Raw genomic sequence first — 17968 nt, 5'->3', positions numbered from 1 at the left:
CATTAAAAGTGGGCGATAAATGGGGGATCTTTAAATATTCACTTCACTAATTGCCCCCTGGTTGCTTTGAAGTTTAAACTGTAATCACCCTTTTCACAAATTCAATAGTTTAGAATTGTTCTCGTGAATAGTAAAGTTCAAACTGTAATGCTACCCGTTTCAATAATTCAATTGTTCGTGCGGATCTTATGTATCTCTAAAACGCTTCACGAGCTTCACAACTCCAATTAATACCTGCTTTTCATCCCTTTTGATGTTTACTTGTATTGTAGAATTACTTATCATATTAATCTTTAAGATACAAGTGTATTGATTTATTTCCAACAACAAGAGATTGCTTCTTTGATCAAGCAATACCGTAAATTTACTTTCATAATTTATCAGTAAAGCTAGTGCCAAGAATATTGAACACATCTGAAAACACTAAGTCTATTCACTGAATCTTCCCTCTAAATTATACAAATATTTACTCCTTTACTTCAAAAGATTGTTTAATACTTACCTCATATTAATTACCTGTAATCCTCTAATTACCGTCCGTCGGTGGAAAAGCCGAAACGGTGCTAGCCGAAAATCAAACAATACACCGTTTACAGATTTCGCTAATGGTGGTATTGAAATCCTTAAGCAAATATTGATTCAGCTTTAAGCTGCTTTTGTATCGATATAAGCAGACCAAATTGGCTGGCGGGAGATGAAAAGGGCATCGTAGTAACCGGATTATCGTAATAACCGGGTATCGTACTAACCGGAACTAATTATATCATAAAAGACTAGAAATTTGCCGGGAAATGAAAATAGTATCGTAATAAGCAGTACTATCGATATAACCGATATCGATATAACGAGACTTTACTGTATTTGTATTCAGTTACATGCAAACATTTCTGAATTCATAAACATCTCATTTTATGAGCGGCTACCTTTTGTAAACTTGTGTTTCCCCTCCAGACCATCACGCAGGCGACGCTCAGTGGGAGTCGCCAACGCCACCGAATTGCCTTTCCTTCTTCCCACAATCCCCAGCTCTCCCGACGATGCTCCCAAAGCTGCACCCGAGGACGAGGAGGGAGCCAAGGTATGATATACTACATATTCTTTGGTCTTATATGGGGTTGGGCGATATGGACCTTGGCATGTATCATGCTATTTTTGGGATGTATCATGATATGGCGATATTGTCGGCAGTTTATTCTCCACACTAATGTGCTAAACTCGCTAGCTTCCACTCAGGCTCCATGAGAGGAGGTTCCACCAACCCTCGCCGGTGTTTATGGCTATTTCAGTCTTTTTAATTCGGTTTAGTATTTACAATAATGTAGTGCCACGATTGAGCGGTCCTCAGAGAACATACTTCCCCACACGAACGTTCCCTCTCCTCTTGATGACAGCGTTTTATCCACAATTTCTGTGAGATTCAGCGTATAGCGGTAAAATCTTGTTTATGATTATCATTTCTACCAATAGCAGTCATTTTCATATCATAGAAAGAATGCCAGTATCCAATATATTCATAATACTAAGAGAAGTCATATTTGTTTTCTGCACAGGTTGAGTTGAAGGTCTTCTCCAAGGAGTCCACCGTCATCTCCAACCTGCAACACTTCACCAGTTACAAGATCGAGATCATGGCCTGCAACCACCCCACAGACCTCAAGCGCTGCAGCATGGCCACGTACATCAGTGCCAGAACCATGCCCGAAGGTGAGACCGCATCCTCCATGCTCGCCCTGCACATGACGTGATACGTGATACTTCATTGGTGTGGTGCCTGCAGAGAAAGCCGATGACATCCCAGGCCCGGTGAGCCATGAGATCATGAACGGCGAGCCCGCCTCTGTGTTCGTTAAATGGAAGGCGCCCCCCTCTCCTAATGGTCTCATCATCCTTTATGAGGTGTTCTACAGGAAGGTCGGAGAGACTGAGGTCAGTACCTTTTTGTAGGAGTCAGATGCCCATGCAGATGCCATACTTGTGTATAAAAAAACCCCAATGCTACAACCGTCTGTGTTTAAATACAAATACAAATTCCCCTCACACAGCATAGGAGCCAGTCGCTGCTCTGTTGCCATAGCGACAGAGGCAGGGCGGAAGACTAGAATGCAGATATGGGGATAGACTGGCATCCTCACTGCACTGCACTTTTGGATTCTATTCAAATATACAGCATGCCTGACCTTCAAATGAAAGTATTTGAAGAGCTTGCAACCAAAAGGCGCTAAATCCAATTTTCACTAAGTTGCATGTTTTTCATGAGTTTAATAGACCTCTGTCATGTGTATCCAAATCACATATTTTGGTCTTGAAATCATTTGAAAAAATATGAAAAAAAGTGATATGAAATTTATGCTTTCAACCAAAAGGCGCTATTTCCATTTCAGATTTCAACCAAAAGGAGCTAAATCCCTTTCTTTATTCTTTATTCTGATTGGCCCAAGTTTCCCATCTATTGATAATCTGACCAATCAGAGAGAAGAATACAATTGGCACTGCACATACAGAAAGCCAGTATCAGTGCGCATCCTGTTTTGTTTGTGTACATTAAGTACACGTATGATAGTTACAGTATGTTATGCAATTCAGGAGAACACAAATTGTGTTTTTACAGTATTCTGTAACATGGAAGTTTTTTTTACGCCATAAAAGGCATGTCTCTACCTTGACACCTCCAACTTTCATGAGAAACATTATTTTACTTGTACTAAAAAACATACAATGTAAAGAGTTTGTAATGAGATGATTTTTGTCACTGTCACCTTCATGGTGCAGTCAAATATGAGCACTGCTTTTAATAACATTTTTATTCATTTAATTAATAATAATTATTTTGTATTGTATGTTGAGAATGGCTTCTGTGTTGTAATTATTTTATTAGCATAGCACATTAAAGCACCTTACGTTCTTTTACAACAATGCCATTGAAGAAGTTAAAGTCAAATTTATTTCAGCCGAAAGGCGCTAAATCCATCATTTCAGCCAAAAGGCGCTAAATCCGAAAAAAAAAAAATAATTTAAAAAAATATATAAAATACATGGTGTGTACAGGATTTTTATAGCATGCATTTTTATGACCTATATTGATAGATCTTTCATTTGCAATATAGACTTGATGACCAAATAGATTGATATGTGTGTAGTTAAAAATCATTGATTTTCTCAAAATCAGTCAAAATGGATTTAGCGCCTTTTGGTTGCAAGCTCTTCATTTGTTATGAAGTGGTGACACTGGCACATAAGCAGTCTTGGATGCAACAATGTATGCAATTTATACTGTCGGCGTATTTGGAATCAACAGTACATATTAATGGACATACAGTATAATAAGTTGCAGTAAATATGCCAGATACAGCACAATGCTAGTTTTCACTCATAGTCCCCATTCTTAATGTATTTATTTTTTTTGTGCTCCAGGTTCACACAGCTTGTGTGTCTCGACCTGCTTACCTCAAGTCTGGTGGCACCAAGCTGTTGCTTATGCATCCTGGGAATTACAGCGTGAGGGTTCGTGCCACGTCCTTGGCGGGGAACGGCTCCTTCACGGAAACCACCTACTTCTTCATGCCCAACAGTAAGGCTGCATGAGATACTGTCTACAGCGGAATCTCAGTTTTCACCATTCATTTCTTCCAAAAGGAAAACCAAACCATTTTCCCCAACAATAGGAACAGGAATATTCACATTAGATTCCTATTGTGACAGATCCTACTTGTACTTTCCTCTTTCCTTCCTGAGTTCACTCATCAATCGATGAAACAGGAAGGAAGGAGTTTTGTTTGCAGTACATGAACGCACACACAACAACGATAATTAAAGTATTCCTTGGCCGGAATCTGTCTGTCCTATCTCTAAAAGAAACACTATCCACAGATATTTGGTAATTTCTTTGTCTGCATTCTTTGGATAGATGAACACACACACACATTATAACAATTAATCAAAGATTCCCGAGCTGTAATCTGTCTATAATGTCCCAACTCTAAAAGAACGTCTATCCACAGATATGGAGTAGGTCGTTGTTATGTGTTCAATGAAGAAAAACATTACAGTCAATCATAATAAAGATGATTATTATGATTCTCTGGCTGGGAATTCCCTGGCTGGAATCTGTCTGTCGTCTCCCAAACCTAAAAGAAACACTGTCCGAGGATAGTTTGGTCATTGTTCTGTGTGCATTCTAAGGACAAATAAACCACATGTCAACACTCGCACATAGAAATAATTCAAGAAGGATTCCATGGCTGGAATCTGCCTGTAGTGCCCCAACCTTAAAGGAACCACTATCCAGAGCTAGTTGGCCACTGTTGTGTTTTTATTTTATGCATAAATATAGTAAACCACACACACATAACAAAGATGATTAAAGGATTCATTCACCGGGATCTGTCTGTAGTGTCCCGACTCTAAAAGACACATTAGCAAACGTGCCTTCAGGCGCATCACAAATGTGTGTTCATTGCAGAGGATCCTGGCATAATCGGGGTTGTCCTTGGCCCAGTCATCTGCTTCATCCTGCTGCTTGTGGTGGGATGTGTGGTCTTCATGATCTTCAAGAAGAAGTAAGTGTACTTTTTTTAGCGAGCGGGTTTCAGACCTGTGGGCCTGCTGGAGGAATGGAGGAAAAGTGAAAACTCTTGCATGTACGGTACTGTTGTCACTGTGGATGTGTTCCAGGCAAGCAGAAGGACCGACTGGACCTCTTATCGCCTCCTCAAACCCCGAGTACCTCAGTGCCAACGATGGTAAGTACACACAGTCAGCATACAGTGTCTCAACATGTAATACACCCTCACATTACGCATACAGTAATCCCTTGCAGTATTGCGGTTCGATTCACGCTCCCTTGCTGTCAATTGCAGTTAATTGCAGTTGAATAGCGCCTATTATTAGTAAACAATATTAGTAAACAATGTATGCATAATTAAACAAACGTCAAAATGAAGCACTGGAATTGTTACCCTCGTCCTGTGGGGGGGGGGCTTATTTACTCATCTCTGTCTACTGTACTAGCTCGTACAAATGTAAAGCCATATAAAGCTGCAAGGAAGTAACATGTGAGACCCTGTTATCTTATTTATGTCTAATATGTTTTATTTTCTTAGATTATATCTAATATATTGGGTAATACAAATGTAAAGGTGACTATAGGGATGTTATTTCATGTCTTGAGGGGCTCTAATAATGTTAAAAAGTGTATTTAGAAGGTTGTTAATGGGGGTTTTTTATGCCATAACTAAAAATATTCAATTTATTAACATTGCCATTTATTTATATTGAATCCTACTGTTGAATCTAAAATTCACTTATTGTGTTTGGGGCTGGAAATAATTAACCGCAATAAACCAGGGATTATGGGACAATATTATACAAAGGAAAGTGTAGAGAAGTCGATACACGGCTATTACACGGCTATTGCACGGCTATTACATGGCTATTACACAGCTATTACACGGCTATTACACAATAATGTCTATGTGAGTTATTTTCATTGGATAGTGAATCTAAGTATTTCATTTCCATAAGGTGATAATGTAACGTGTCTGTCACTCAACTCACCTTTTGTCTGAGCAGCCTACATTCCTGACGAGTGGGAGGTCCCCCGGGAGAAGATCACGGTGCTCCGTGAGCTGGGTCAGGGCTCCTTCGGCATGGTCTACGAAGGCAACGCCAAGGACATCGTCAAAGGCGACCCGGAGACCCGCGTGGCCGTCAAGACGGTCAACGAATCGGCCAGCCTCCGGGAGAGGATCGAGTTCCTCAATGAGGCTTCCGTCATGAAGGCCTTCAGCTGCCACCATGTGGTAGGTGGCCACAAAACACACATACAGTAAAGTCTCGTTATATCGATATTCTCGGGAGTCAGAAAAAATATCGATATAACCGGACTATCGATATATCTGATCCTGCGCCGAACTGCATTAAAAGTGGGCAGTAATGCACTCGACATTGTTCTATACACACGAGAGAAACCACGAACGCCAGCATGTACATATGAAAAACAGTGATTATTGCAAGCGATAAAAAGATATCTGAATACAACACAATTAAATACATGTATTTGTACGCTTGTGTCTTCGTTGGAATAGGTGTGTATGCTATGTCAGTTGGTTCTTCATCCTCGTCATCCTCGTCATGAAAACACTAAGTCTATTCACTGAATCTTCCCTCTAAATTATACAAATATTTACTCCTTTGGTTTAATACTTACCTCATATTAATTACCTGTAATCCTCTAATTACCGTCCGTCGGTGGAAAAGCCGAAACGGTGTTAGTCAAAAATCAAACAATACGCTGTTTACAGATTTCGCTAATGGTGGTATTGAAATCCTTAAGCAAATATTGATTCAGCTTTAAGCTGCTTTTGTATCGATATAAGCAGACCAAATTGGCTGGCGGGAGATGAAAAGGGCATTGTAGTAACCGGATTATCGTAATAACCGGGTATCGTACTAACCAGAACTAATTATATCATAAAAGACTAGAAATTTGCCAGGAAATGAAAATAGTATCGTAATAAGCAGTACTATCGATATAACCGATATCGATATAACGAGACTTTACTGTACTCCCTATATACCCAGGGTCATGACCAACGTTCTAGAACTGTAGTTACACAGCATTAAAACGCTGTGACTTCCAGTAATGCAGCTAATTAATATGCAGTCATGTTCTGGTCTCACAATATCTTGTGAGATCACAATTAGTGTCTCAACATGCAAATATCTTCTACAAGTTTCAGTAATTCCTACTCATGCTCCTCCATCTGAATGATCTTTTTTCACAGGTACGCCTCTTAGGCGTTGTGTCCAAAGGCCAGCCCACCCTGGTAGTGATGGAACTCATGACACATGGAGACCTGAAGAGCTACCTGCGAAGTCTCAGGCCAGACTCTGAGGTAGGGAAGCATGACCAAGACGCACGTTTGTTGGACATGTTGTTATTCATGCATATGTGTGTGTGTGTTCAATAGAACAACCCATCAGGCCGCCCTTCACCTTCCCTGAAGGAGATGATCCAGATGGCGGCAGAAATTGCAGACGGCATGGCCTACCTCAACGCCAAGAAGTTTGTGCACAGGGACCTGGCAGCCAGGAACTGCATGGTGGCGGAGGACTTCACCGTCAAGATTGGAGGTGCTGACGATGCTCATCTTCATTATTGGCATACTTTCTGGGGAGGGTCAGTTCAGTTTCATTGTCGCAATACATGGACATCCATGTTGCATCCTGCTGAGACTTGTTTGTAATATTAATCATATACTGTATAAGGCCAGCAGTGGCCTGGGCCCAGTATGCGACAAGAAAACTTACAAAAATAACATGAAAAATGAGCAGTAGTTATTTGACAATAAGGTAGGAATAGAAAAATAAAGTTGTAATATTGATATAAAAATTTGTAACAATCCAATCAAAAATGTTAAAATAAGATAAGATGTGTCCTTATTTGTCCCACAAGGGGAAATTCCAGGTTTAGAGGAGCAAAAGTGGCTCCTGTAGTATATACAGTAAAGTCTCGTTATATCGATATTGGTTATAACGAAGTACTGCTTATTACGATACTATTTTCATTTCCCGGCAAATTTCTAGTCTTTTATGATATAATTAGTTCCGTTAGTGCGATACCCGGTTATTATGATAATCCGGTTACTACGATGCCCTTTTCATCTCCCGCCAGCCAATTTGGTCTGCTTATATCGATACAAAAGCAGCTTAAATCAATCTTTGCTTAAGGATTTCAATACCAAAAAAGAACACGGCGAACGGCTGCTTCCAGTCAACTTTATTTTTCACACTTCCGCCACCAGAGCGCAGCACACACACCGATTCCCGCACTTCCTGGTTCACAGGTCATGCTCAACCCGCCCCACATAGCTGGCCAAACACATGCCTGCAACAGAAGAACCAACTGCGTTCGTGGAGTGCATTATTGCCCACTATTAATGCAGTTCGGCGCAGGATCGGATATATCGACAGTCTGGGTATATCGATATTTTTTCCGACTCCCGACAATATCGATATAACGAGACTTTACTGTAATAGTTTTGGTATTGTGTTGCATTGACAGTATGATGTTGCAGCTGGGAGTTCCTAGTAGGGATTGACCCATCGACCGTTTTTTTGGGCTGATACCGATTTTTTTCCATCACCCTTAGCCGATGGCTGATTTTGCTTGGGCCGATATTTGTGTCCGATAGTGCTTGTGCTCCCTCAATTTATATGAAAAAATGACAATGATAACAATTGATTACAGGTGTCAAGTTTAAACAAATATTTATTGAAATGTAAACACTGAACACAGTAGGATTCAGCTTTCTTAAACACACATTTAAACTGCATTATCAATTTTAAAAGAAGTAAATATTCAACTATGTGCAAAACATTTCTGTCGTAGTTTGAAATTTTATGTAGCATCGATGTGATGACTGCTTTTCCGCAGTGTGACGCACCCCCCGCCCCCGCCCGCCTCCACACACAAACACATGACACTGACACAATTTAGTACGATATATAAAACGTTTCTCTCATCATTAAAGTTCGTTTGTACACGCTAAAGACCTCTCATAAGCAGACACGGCTGCTCCAGTTCCTTCTTTGTGTGTGTGTGTGTGCGTGCTCGAATTTAACACAATTCGGTTAAAGTCAGATGGGTCACATTTTTTTTCAACATTTATTATTTTCATAACGCACTCTTGCAATAGTGACTCTGAGTAAATATTCAATAATGCACTCGACATTGTTCTATACACACGAGAGAAACCACGAACGCCAGCATGTACATATGAAAAACAGTGATTATTGCAAGCGATAAAAAGATATCTGAATACAACACAATTAAATACATGTATGGAAAACAAAAACTGCAACGTTTACATTACTTATTCTGCAATACTTTGAAAAAATCTTCCATCTTCTTCTGCTTCCCCGTTTCACCTTTTAACACAAAAGATTCAAGATTGTTTAACATTTCATATTAATCTTTAAGATACAAGTGTATTGATTTATTCCAAACAACAAGAGATTGCTTCTTTGATCAAGCAATACCGTAAGTTTACTTTCATAATTTATCAGTAAAGCTAGTGCCAAGAATATTGAACACATCTGAAAACACTAAGTCTATTCACTGAATCTTCCCTCTAAATTATACAAATATTTACTCCTTTACTTCAAAAGATTGTTTAATACTTACCTCATATTAATTACCTGTTATCCTCTAATTACCGTCCGTCGGTGGAATAGCCGAAACGGTGTTAGCCGAAAATCAAACAATACGCCGTTTACAGATTTCGCTAATGGTGGTATTGAAATCCTTAAGCAAATATTGATTCAGCTTTAAGCTGCTTTTGTATCGATATAAGCAGACCAAATTGGCTGGCGGGAGATGAAAAGGGCATCGTAGTAACCGGATTATCATAATAACCGGGTATCGTACTAACCGGAACTAATTATATCATAAAAGACTCGAAATTTGCCGGGAAATGAAAATAGTATCGTAATAAGCAGTACTATCGATATAACCGATATCGATATAACAAGACTTTACTGTAGTTGGTCAGTTTGTAGTTAAAGTTGCATAGTTGTTCATTCTTGGTCTGCTCAACTAGTGAGAGTGCTTTTATTCGTCTCTTGCGTTGGTATGTGATGTTTTTGGGATTTCTTGTTTCTTGTCTAGTCTGTAAATCATGCGCCGAAAAATATATCGGCGAACCCCTGCGCGTATCAGCCGATACCGATTCAAGTAAAGAACGCAAATATCATTCCCTTTCCCTCCTTCATAGACTTTGGGATGACGCGGGACATCTACGAGACAGACTACTACCGCAAAGGAGGGAAGGGCCTGCTTCCTGTCAGGTGGATGGCTCCAGAGTCTCTCAAGGATGGAGTCTTCACTGCCCACTCTGACTGCTGGTAGACTACCACACACACACACACACACACACACAAAAGCAACAAACGTTCCATACCCTTTTGTGGCGTTTGCAGGTCGTTTGGGGTGGTACTGTGGGAGATCAGCACACTAGCGGAGCAGCCTTACCAGGGCTTGTCCAACGAGCAGGTGCTTAAATTTGTCATGGACGGGGGATACCTGGACCGCCCTGACAACTGTCCCGAGAGGATGTGAGTATGAAGTCCACCGTGACGACTGGGTGGCAGTCCTTTTTCGCTTGAATTCCGTGACGTACACTTAACGCCCCCTTCAGGTGCGGCAGGGTGCTGACTTTTCCAGCACCAATAAATGATGTCACATGGCTCACTTTGCTTTGTATTTGATCGGGAAAGGCACAGATTCAGTGATGTTTTACTTTAAAAATGTTTGAAATGATTTCAATGATACAGAAAGTAAATTTTTGTAGCCTAGATGTTGAGAAAAAAAATGTGGTCCCCAAAGTCTGTCGAGTCGAATGGGGCTACAGTACAGTACAGTACAGTACAGCAGTGTTTTTCAACCTTTTTTGAGCCACGGCACGTTTTTTACATTGTAAAAACCTTGTGGCACACCACTAACCAAAAATGTTCCAAAATGTCACCACGACCTCACACGTGCATCAATAAGTCTATGGGAGGAACAAGGTAGGTGTTGCCACACGGACCAATATTACATTGCTCTGCCAGTCTTTACACCACAGACACTCCACAGTAGCCATGTTTTTACATCACCACTTTTTCTCTTTCCCAATCACCTTTCGGGAAACAATGGTATCCATGGAAAGGAATATTCCAATCTCTTGTCTACATGCGCCGTGAAAATCAACCAGAATAGTCAATAGGGCATGCCCAGTAAAAAGTAAACATCAACATCACGTGATACCGACTTCCCCGAGTTTTTCTTTCACTTGTTGGAATAACTCCGTATTGCCAGTTTTTCGTCTGTCCAGTCTTGGAATTTAGTTTGAATCAAAAACAAATTTTGCTTAGTCCAGTCCTCACGGCACACCTGACGGTTTCTCAAGGTACACTAGTGTGCCGTGGCACAGTGGTTGAAAATCACGGCAGTACAGTACAGAGTACAGAGTTTGGCTTTTCAAACGTGGAGGGGAAGCACCAACACGCTTTGTGACTTTTGGTGTCGAGTGAGGTCCGATTGTCCTGGTGTGGGGACACTTTGACGTCTTCTAGTCCATGTAGGAATGTGTGTCGTCCTTCTCCTAATCTGTCGGTCTGGTTTGTGAACACGCAGGCACAACTTAATGCAGATGTGCTGGCAGTACAATCCCAAAATGCGGCCCATGTTCCACGAGATCATCGAGATGCTGCGGGAAGATCTGCACCCGTCTTTCCAGGAGGTCTCCTTCTTCTACAGTGAGGAGAACAAGGTCCCCGAGAGCGAGGAGTTCGACCTGGACCTGGACAACATGGAGAGCATCCCCCTGGACCCGTCTTCTTACTCACAGAGAGAGGAGAGTTTAGGCAGGGACAGCGGGCCCTCTGTGGCCCTCAGGGGGAACTATGAGGAGCACGTTCCTTACACCCACATGAACGGCAGCAAGAAAAACGGACGCATCTTATCCTTGCCCAGATCCAGCCCTTCCTAACATTTCCTCGAAGACGACGTGGACCTGGCCCAAAACCTCAACCATCCTTCTTTCTCCTCCATCCCGCTCTCGTTTCCTCCTTTGTCCTCCTCAACCCACACGGATCTCAGGACTTTAACTTTTCTTCCTCATGGCTGCCAAACAGGCTCGCAAGGGATGCAAAACAGCACGCGCCTCTTTTCCGCTTGTGGCGGAAACACACACACAAACACACACACACACACACACACACACAAACAAAGAACTGTGAACACAACAAAGCTGGCTGCTTCTGTTCCACCTCCTCAGCACTCGGTGGCTCTCCTTCTCCTCCCGCTAAACTTCCACTCGAGTCTGCTGACTTTTTGTACCAAGATGGTGGCCTTGTGATGCGTGGCCTCCCAAGGAAGACGCCAGTTTCTCAGCTGGCGTTTCCTTCTTTTCACGTTGGATCTCTTTGGAAGGCTGGGATGAATCCATCGTAGAACAAACGGCTCATCCCGGAGCAACATTGGCTCTTTTTTTTTTTTTTTTTTTTTAGAATTCCAAAACAATGCGCATATTGATGGGGTGAATAGTTTTAATTTATTTGCTTTTATTTCTTTGTTTTCTTACGTGTCCTCACTTATACGGCTGAAGGATATTTAAACAGTTATTCATTGGACAAAGGAGTTCCTCAGACTGACCAATAGCTGCTGCTGCTGCTTTCATATATTTTACTAGCTATAGAAATATATAAATTTATATAATATATAGTGTATATATAGAATCTTGGTACCGAGGTATCAATGTTTTATATATATAATATATCATGTTTTTGTATATAGTTCATATTTGTAATATTTTTCATCAAAAGCTTTGTTAGTATCTAGATTATTTTCTTTTCCTTCAAATGTTTTTATTTTTGTAGCCCCCACAAATCCGCCATCAGTGCTCTGGTGGTGAGAGAGCGCCCGGGTGGGAAATGCTTTCTATTTTTGTTGTTCAAATACCCTCGGGCCTCCCGGAGGAGACCTTTTATTTTTAAGGATGATGAAAAAAAAAAAAAGAGGAAAAAAGCTTTAAAAAAAAAAAAAACAACAACTAGGAGGAATGACGTCACATGACGCGTGTGGTGAGGCCTGATGAATGTATTTCCTGTTTGATAGCAGCACCAGTCCTCCTGTGGTCCTCTTATAGGTTCTTGGTTCCCCTTCAATTTGTCATGGTTCTCCTCAGCTTCCAGCAGATGACGGCGATAGAGACGATTCCGACATCTTTTCCTTTGTTTTTCCTTTTTGTTTGTGAATGAAAGGGGTTGATGAAACTGTAAATTCCCCCGCTAGGTGGCGCCACTACACCCTTTGTGTGCTTTGTTCCACTTTGTACGCCTGAGAAAACCCCAGATATCTGGTGCCTGGGTTGCCGTGTGCCGGTTCTGCAGCCGTGGCGTTTGGCCAGTATGGCGCGGTACCTACTGGCCTCCTCTGGTGGTTCCACTGACACCAGCAGGTACTGTTTCTAGTCCAAGCGTGCCGAGCTGATGATAACCAGCACGCTTGTCGCTGTACTCTTTGAGGATACACGGCTAGCCGCGCATGCTAACCTACCTTGTAGCGCTGCCTGCTATACTTTTGTCTCCACTTTGCTACAACAGCCCTCAGTCTCCACTTGGAAAAAAAATGACTCCTTCGCGCGGTCGGTAGTTACGTGCTGGCAAGGAACTACAGGAGGCCCTCCGCCTCCCCTCACTTTGCTGCGACTGCCCTCAGTCTCCTCTTGGATAACACATAACTCTTTAAATTGGACAATCTGACATACTGACAAGTAAACACAGGAGAACCTCATTCTCCTCCATTGCACTGCTTCCGCCCTCAGTCTCCTCCTGGATGAAATTACTCCTGACTGAAGCCAATTGTCACACTGTGTCGAGTAAATAGCGGAGTTAAACTTCCCAGTTTGGTGTAGCTGCCCTGAGTCTCTTATTAGACATAATTAGCCTCCTCCTGTGCTCAAAACGTACGTCCTGATGGGTAAAAACAAGCTGCTCCTCCCGCCACTTTGTTGCAACTGCCGTAGTCTCCTTGTGGATAACATGCATCTCTTTAACTTGGAAAATCTCACATACTGACAAGTAAACACAGGAGAGCCTCATTGTCCACCACTGCACTGCTACTGCCCTCAGTCTCCTACTGGATAAAATTACTCCTTACTGTAACCAATAGTCACACTCTGACAAGTAAACACAGGTGACTCTCATTTTACTATAGCTGCCCTTAGTCTCCTATTTGATAAGATTAGGCTCCTTAGGCCCTCAATCTCTTAGTCTCTATTACATAGCTAATAGTGACAAGTAAAGTATAGTGATCCTCGTTCACCTCCACTTTGTTGCAACCGCCCTCAGTCTACTCTTGGATAAACATACTCCTTACTGTGTCCTGTAGTCTCATTCTGACAAGTAAATAAGACCTTGGTATTACAGTTTGCTTTATCTGCCCTTAGTCTCTTGTTGGATAAAATTTGTTTTCTTCTATGGTGAACAGTTACGTCCAGTTAGTCCAGTTATTGTCCATACCATGGCCAATAGTTATGTACTGTAATGACAAGAAAATACAGAGGACCCTCATTTGTCACCTGACCGCAGCTGCCCTCAGTCTCCTATTGGATAGTACTATAGTAGTGTCCATACCATGGCCAATGGTTATGTACTGTAATGACAAGTAAATACAGAGGACCCTCATTCGTCACCTTACCGCAGCTGCCCTCAGTCTCCTATTGGCTAAAGCTACTTGATACTATGGTCAATAGTTGCAAGTAGTAAATGCCTGTACAGGAGACCTTCATTTTCCACTTCACTACAGCTGCCCTCAGTCTCCTATTGGATAAAACTACAGTAGTCTTGATACCATGGCCGATAGTTGCATACTATAATGATTAGTAAATACCTATACAGGAGACCTTCATTCTCCACTTCACTACAGCTGCCCTCAGTCTCCTATTGGATAAAACTACAGTAGTCTTGATACCATGGCCGATAGTTGCATACTATAATGATTAGTAAATACCTATACAGGAGACCTTCATTCTCCACTTCACTACAGCTGCCCTCAGTCTCCTATTGGATAAAACTACAGTAGTCTTGATACCATGGCCAATAGTTGCATACTATAATGATTAGTAAATACCTATACAGGAGACCTTCATTCTCCACTTCACTACAGCTGCCCTCAGTCTCCTATTGGATAAAACTACAGTTTTGTTGATACCATGGCCGATAGTTGCACACTGTAATGACTAGTAAATATCTACAGGAGACCTTCATTCTCCACTTTACTGCAGCTGCCCTCAGTCTCCTATTGGATGAAATGTCTCTAATGATCCCATGTTGACAAGTAAACACAGGAGGCCCTCATTCTTCTTTGTTGGAGTGACTTGAGGCTGATTGTTGTATTATTTAGAAGCGGGTGGAGCCCAGTCGGGGGGGGGGGGGTTAAGGTGCAGTGGAAGGCCTGATGTTGCAGGATTTTAGTCACTTGTTTTTAGTCACTTGTTCCTTGACGTGACCTTTGACCCGGCTGGTGGGTGTTGATGCGTTGACGGACCTCTTCAGGTGTCTTCTGGCATATCAGAGCGCCAGCGTGACCGGCAGCACTCGAGTGCCACCAAAGCCACGGGAACGCCCTCATTGCCCTCAGTGCCTTCTCAATACGGGAGTCCCCGGAAGAAAAGCATAGCTGGGGGTGTGACTTCACACGGGGCTGACACACTACGAACACTGTGAACATCAACTACGCTAGCTCCTTTCCACGCTGCCCAGAACTCGTGTGTGCGTTGGGATGAAGCAAAACTGTTAGCAAATAGGAAATGGCGTGAGCGAAGGGGTGGAGCCACGCCACAGCCGACGTTGTTATGGTTATCTCATGGTTATGTTGTGGTTATCTTATGGTTACGGTTGTGGCCAAGAGTCTACCCCAGTGCACACGGACCAATCCATCAACATCACATCATCGCCAACGCACTCAAACACAAACGCAAAACAAACTCGAGCTTTTCTGCCTTACACACACAGACTCACATTGTTATTATTATTATTATTATTATTATATAATTGGGCTCCGACTACTAATACTAAATATTCTATCTTACCCTAATTCCTGTGTGCCATTAGACACTATGGGCACAAGTATTGGGACACTTCCTACAACTTAGACGTCCATCATCCAACATGGAAAGGCAAAACCTGCATCAGATTCTTACAAAAAGTTAGCAAGAAAAATGTATATTAAAAATATATATAAAGATAGTATATACACACAAACTGCTTAACAAATGTACCAGAGTGGCACCCAATGGAAGGTTGATGCCACTATGGCAACATGAAAATGGATTTTTATCAAATACATTTCTGCAATGTGGAAGCTCTTTCACGAAATGGACACTAATCATTATTGGACAACTTCCTCCTCCACTTTGCTGTAGCTGCCCTCAGTCTCCTCATGGATAAAACTACAGTAGTCTTGATACCATGGTCGATAGTTGCATACTATAATGACTAGTAAATACCTATACAGGAGACCTTCATTCTCCACTTCACTACAGCTGCCCTCAGTCTCCTATTGGATAAAACTACAGTAGTCTTGATACCATGGCCGATAGTTGCACACTGTAATGACGAGTAAATGTCTACAGGATACCTTCATTCTCCACTTCACTACAGCTGCCCTCAGTCTCCTATTGGATAAAACTACAATAGTCTTGATACCATGGCCGATAGTTGCATACTATAATGACTAGTAAATACCTATACAGGAGACCTTCATTCTCCACTTCACTACAGCTGCCCTCAGTCTCCTATTGGATAAAACTACAATAGTCTTGATACCATGGTCGATAGTTGCATACTATAATGACTAGTAAATACCTATACAGGAGACCTTCATTCTCCACTTCACTACAGCTGCCCTCAGTCTCCTATTGGATAAAACTACAGTAGTCTTGATACCATGGCCGATAGTTGCACACTGTAATGACGAGTAAATGTCTACAAGATACCTTCATTCTCCACTTCACTACAGCTGCCCTCAGTCTCCTATTGGATAAAACTACAATAGTCTTGATACCATGGCCGATAGTTGCATACTATAATGACTAGTAAATACCTATACAGGAGACCTTCATCCTCCACTTCACTACAGCTGCCCTCAGTCTCCTATTGGATAAAACTACAATAGTCTTGATACCATGGTCGATAGTTGCACACTGTAATGACTAGTAAATACCTATACAGGAGACCTTCATTCTCCACTTCACTACAGCTGCCCTCCGTCTCCTATTGGATAAAACTACAGTAGTCTTGATACCATGGCCGATAGTTGCACACTGTAATGACGAGTAAATGTCTACAGGTTACCTTCATTCTCCACTTCACTACAGCTGCCCTCAGTCTCCTATTGGATAAAACTACAATAGTCTTGATACCATGGCCGATAGTTGCATACTATAATGACTAGTAAATACCTAGTATACAGGAGACCTTCATTCTCCACTTCACTACAGCTGCCCTCAGTCTCTTATTGGATAAAACTCCAGTAGTCTTGATACCATGGCCGATAGTTGCATACTGTAATGACTAGTAAATACCTGCACAGGAGACCTTCCTCCTCCACTTTGCTGCAGCTGCCCTCAGTCTCCTTATGGATGAAATGTTTCTCCCGGCCTGCGTCAGCCTGCACAACTTCTGTGCTTCGTTTGGGAATTACAAATTGGCTTCATGACAATTTTACCCCATCTTTTTTTATGATTTATTTATTTAACGGTTAGCCCGCCAGCGTGTTGAAGCGCTTTCACAGTGATCGACTGGAAGTTGACTATATAATACATCAAATACCAACATTCTTTCCAGTTTAGGACAGATTGGTAAAGCCTGATTGTCTGATAAACGTTCCCGGGTGGGCAAAGACTGGCAAAACGATATTCATGTACATTTTTAGCATTAATTTATTTTCATATCAATTTCACATTGGTCGTGTGTTGAGATGTTAGAAGCCCCCCCCCCCCTTGATTGGCATCCACTTCATTCCATTTTAGCATGGAATGGGGAGGCGGCCTGGTGGCAGGATGAGGAGGATGAAGGTTTAGCTACCTTAGCTAGCGTTTATATCAGACAGGACCCCCCAACCCCCTGGAATGACCGTCTTTCCCGTGTAGTTGGAGACAATCAGGGAACTCCTCAGTTCAGCTTGGAATACCCCCCCCCAACCCCAATCACCCACCCCAACAGTGCCTTGCACCTGCACAGACAAAGACAAAAGACAGAACGCCCCCCCACCCCCCACCCCAAAAAAGTCATCATTTTTAACTTGTTTTTCTTTTTTTGGTTTTCAATCTTCAGCTTTTTGGTGAGTTTGTCAGCCAAAATCTCATCCATCCTCAGCAAACATGCCGCATTGGGAACCCCCCCCCCCCCCAAGTGTAGATAGGTT

The 17968-nt window shown here is 42.0% G+C and overlaps 1 protein-coding gene across 1 annotated transcript in view; it reads left to right on the top strand.

Moving 5' to 3' along the window:
- Positions 1–11761, top strand: part of insrb (insulin receptor b) — a 103395-nt gene extending 91634 nt beyond the window's left edge. The window contains exons 12-23 of the mRNA XM_058073090.2: positions 952–1078; positions 1551–1704; positions 1778–1926; positions 3412–3568; positions 4460–4556; positions 4672–4739; positions 5569–5798; positions 6783–6893; positions 6969–7131; positions 9774–9903; positions 9979–10113; positions 11174–11761. Coding sequence (XP_057929073.2) covers positions 952–1078; positions 1551–1704; positions 1778–1926; positions 3412–3568; positions 4460–4556; positions 4672–4739; positions 5569–5798; positions 6783–6893; positions 6969–7131; positions 9774–9903; positions 9979–10113; positions 11174–11528 — 1876 coding nt within the window. The 3' untranslated portion in view covers positions 11529–11761. The remainder of the gene's footprint in view (positions 1–951; positions 1079–1550; positions 1705–1777; positions 1927–3411; positions 3569–4459; positions 4557–4671; positions 4740–5568; positions 5799–6782; positions 6894–6968; positions 7132–9773; positions 9904–9978; positions 10114–11173) is intronic.
- Positions 11762–17968: the final 6207 nt, after the last annotated feature.

Source organism: Doryrhamphus excisus, linkage group LG4 (genome assembly GCF_037039965.1).
Source record: "Doryrhamphus excisus strain RoL-2023G ecotype Guam linkage group LG4, RoL_Dexc_Guam_v1.1, whole genome shotgun sequence".
Taxonomy (NCBI): Eukaryota; Metazoa; Chordata; class Actinopteri; order Syngnathiformes; family Syngnathidae; genus Doryrhamphus; species Doryrhamphus excisus.
Note: the sequence above shows the minus strand (reverse complement) of the source record. Positions and strands in the feature narration are given on the sequence as shown.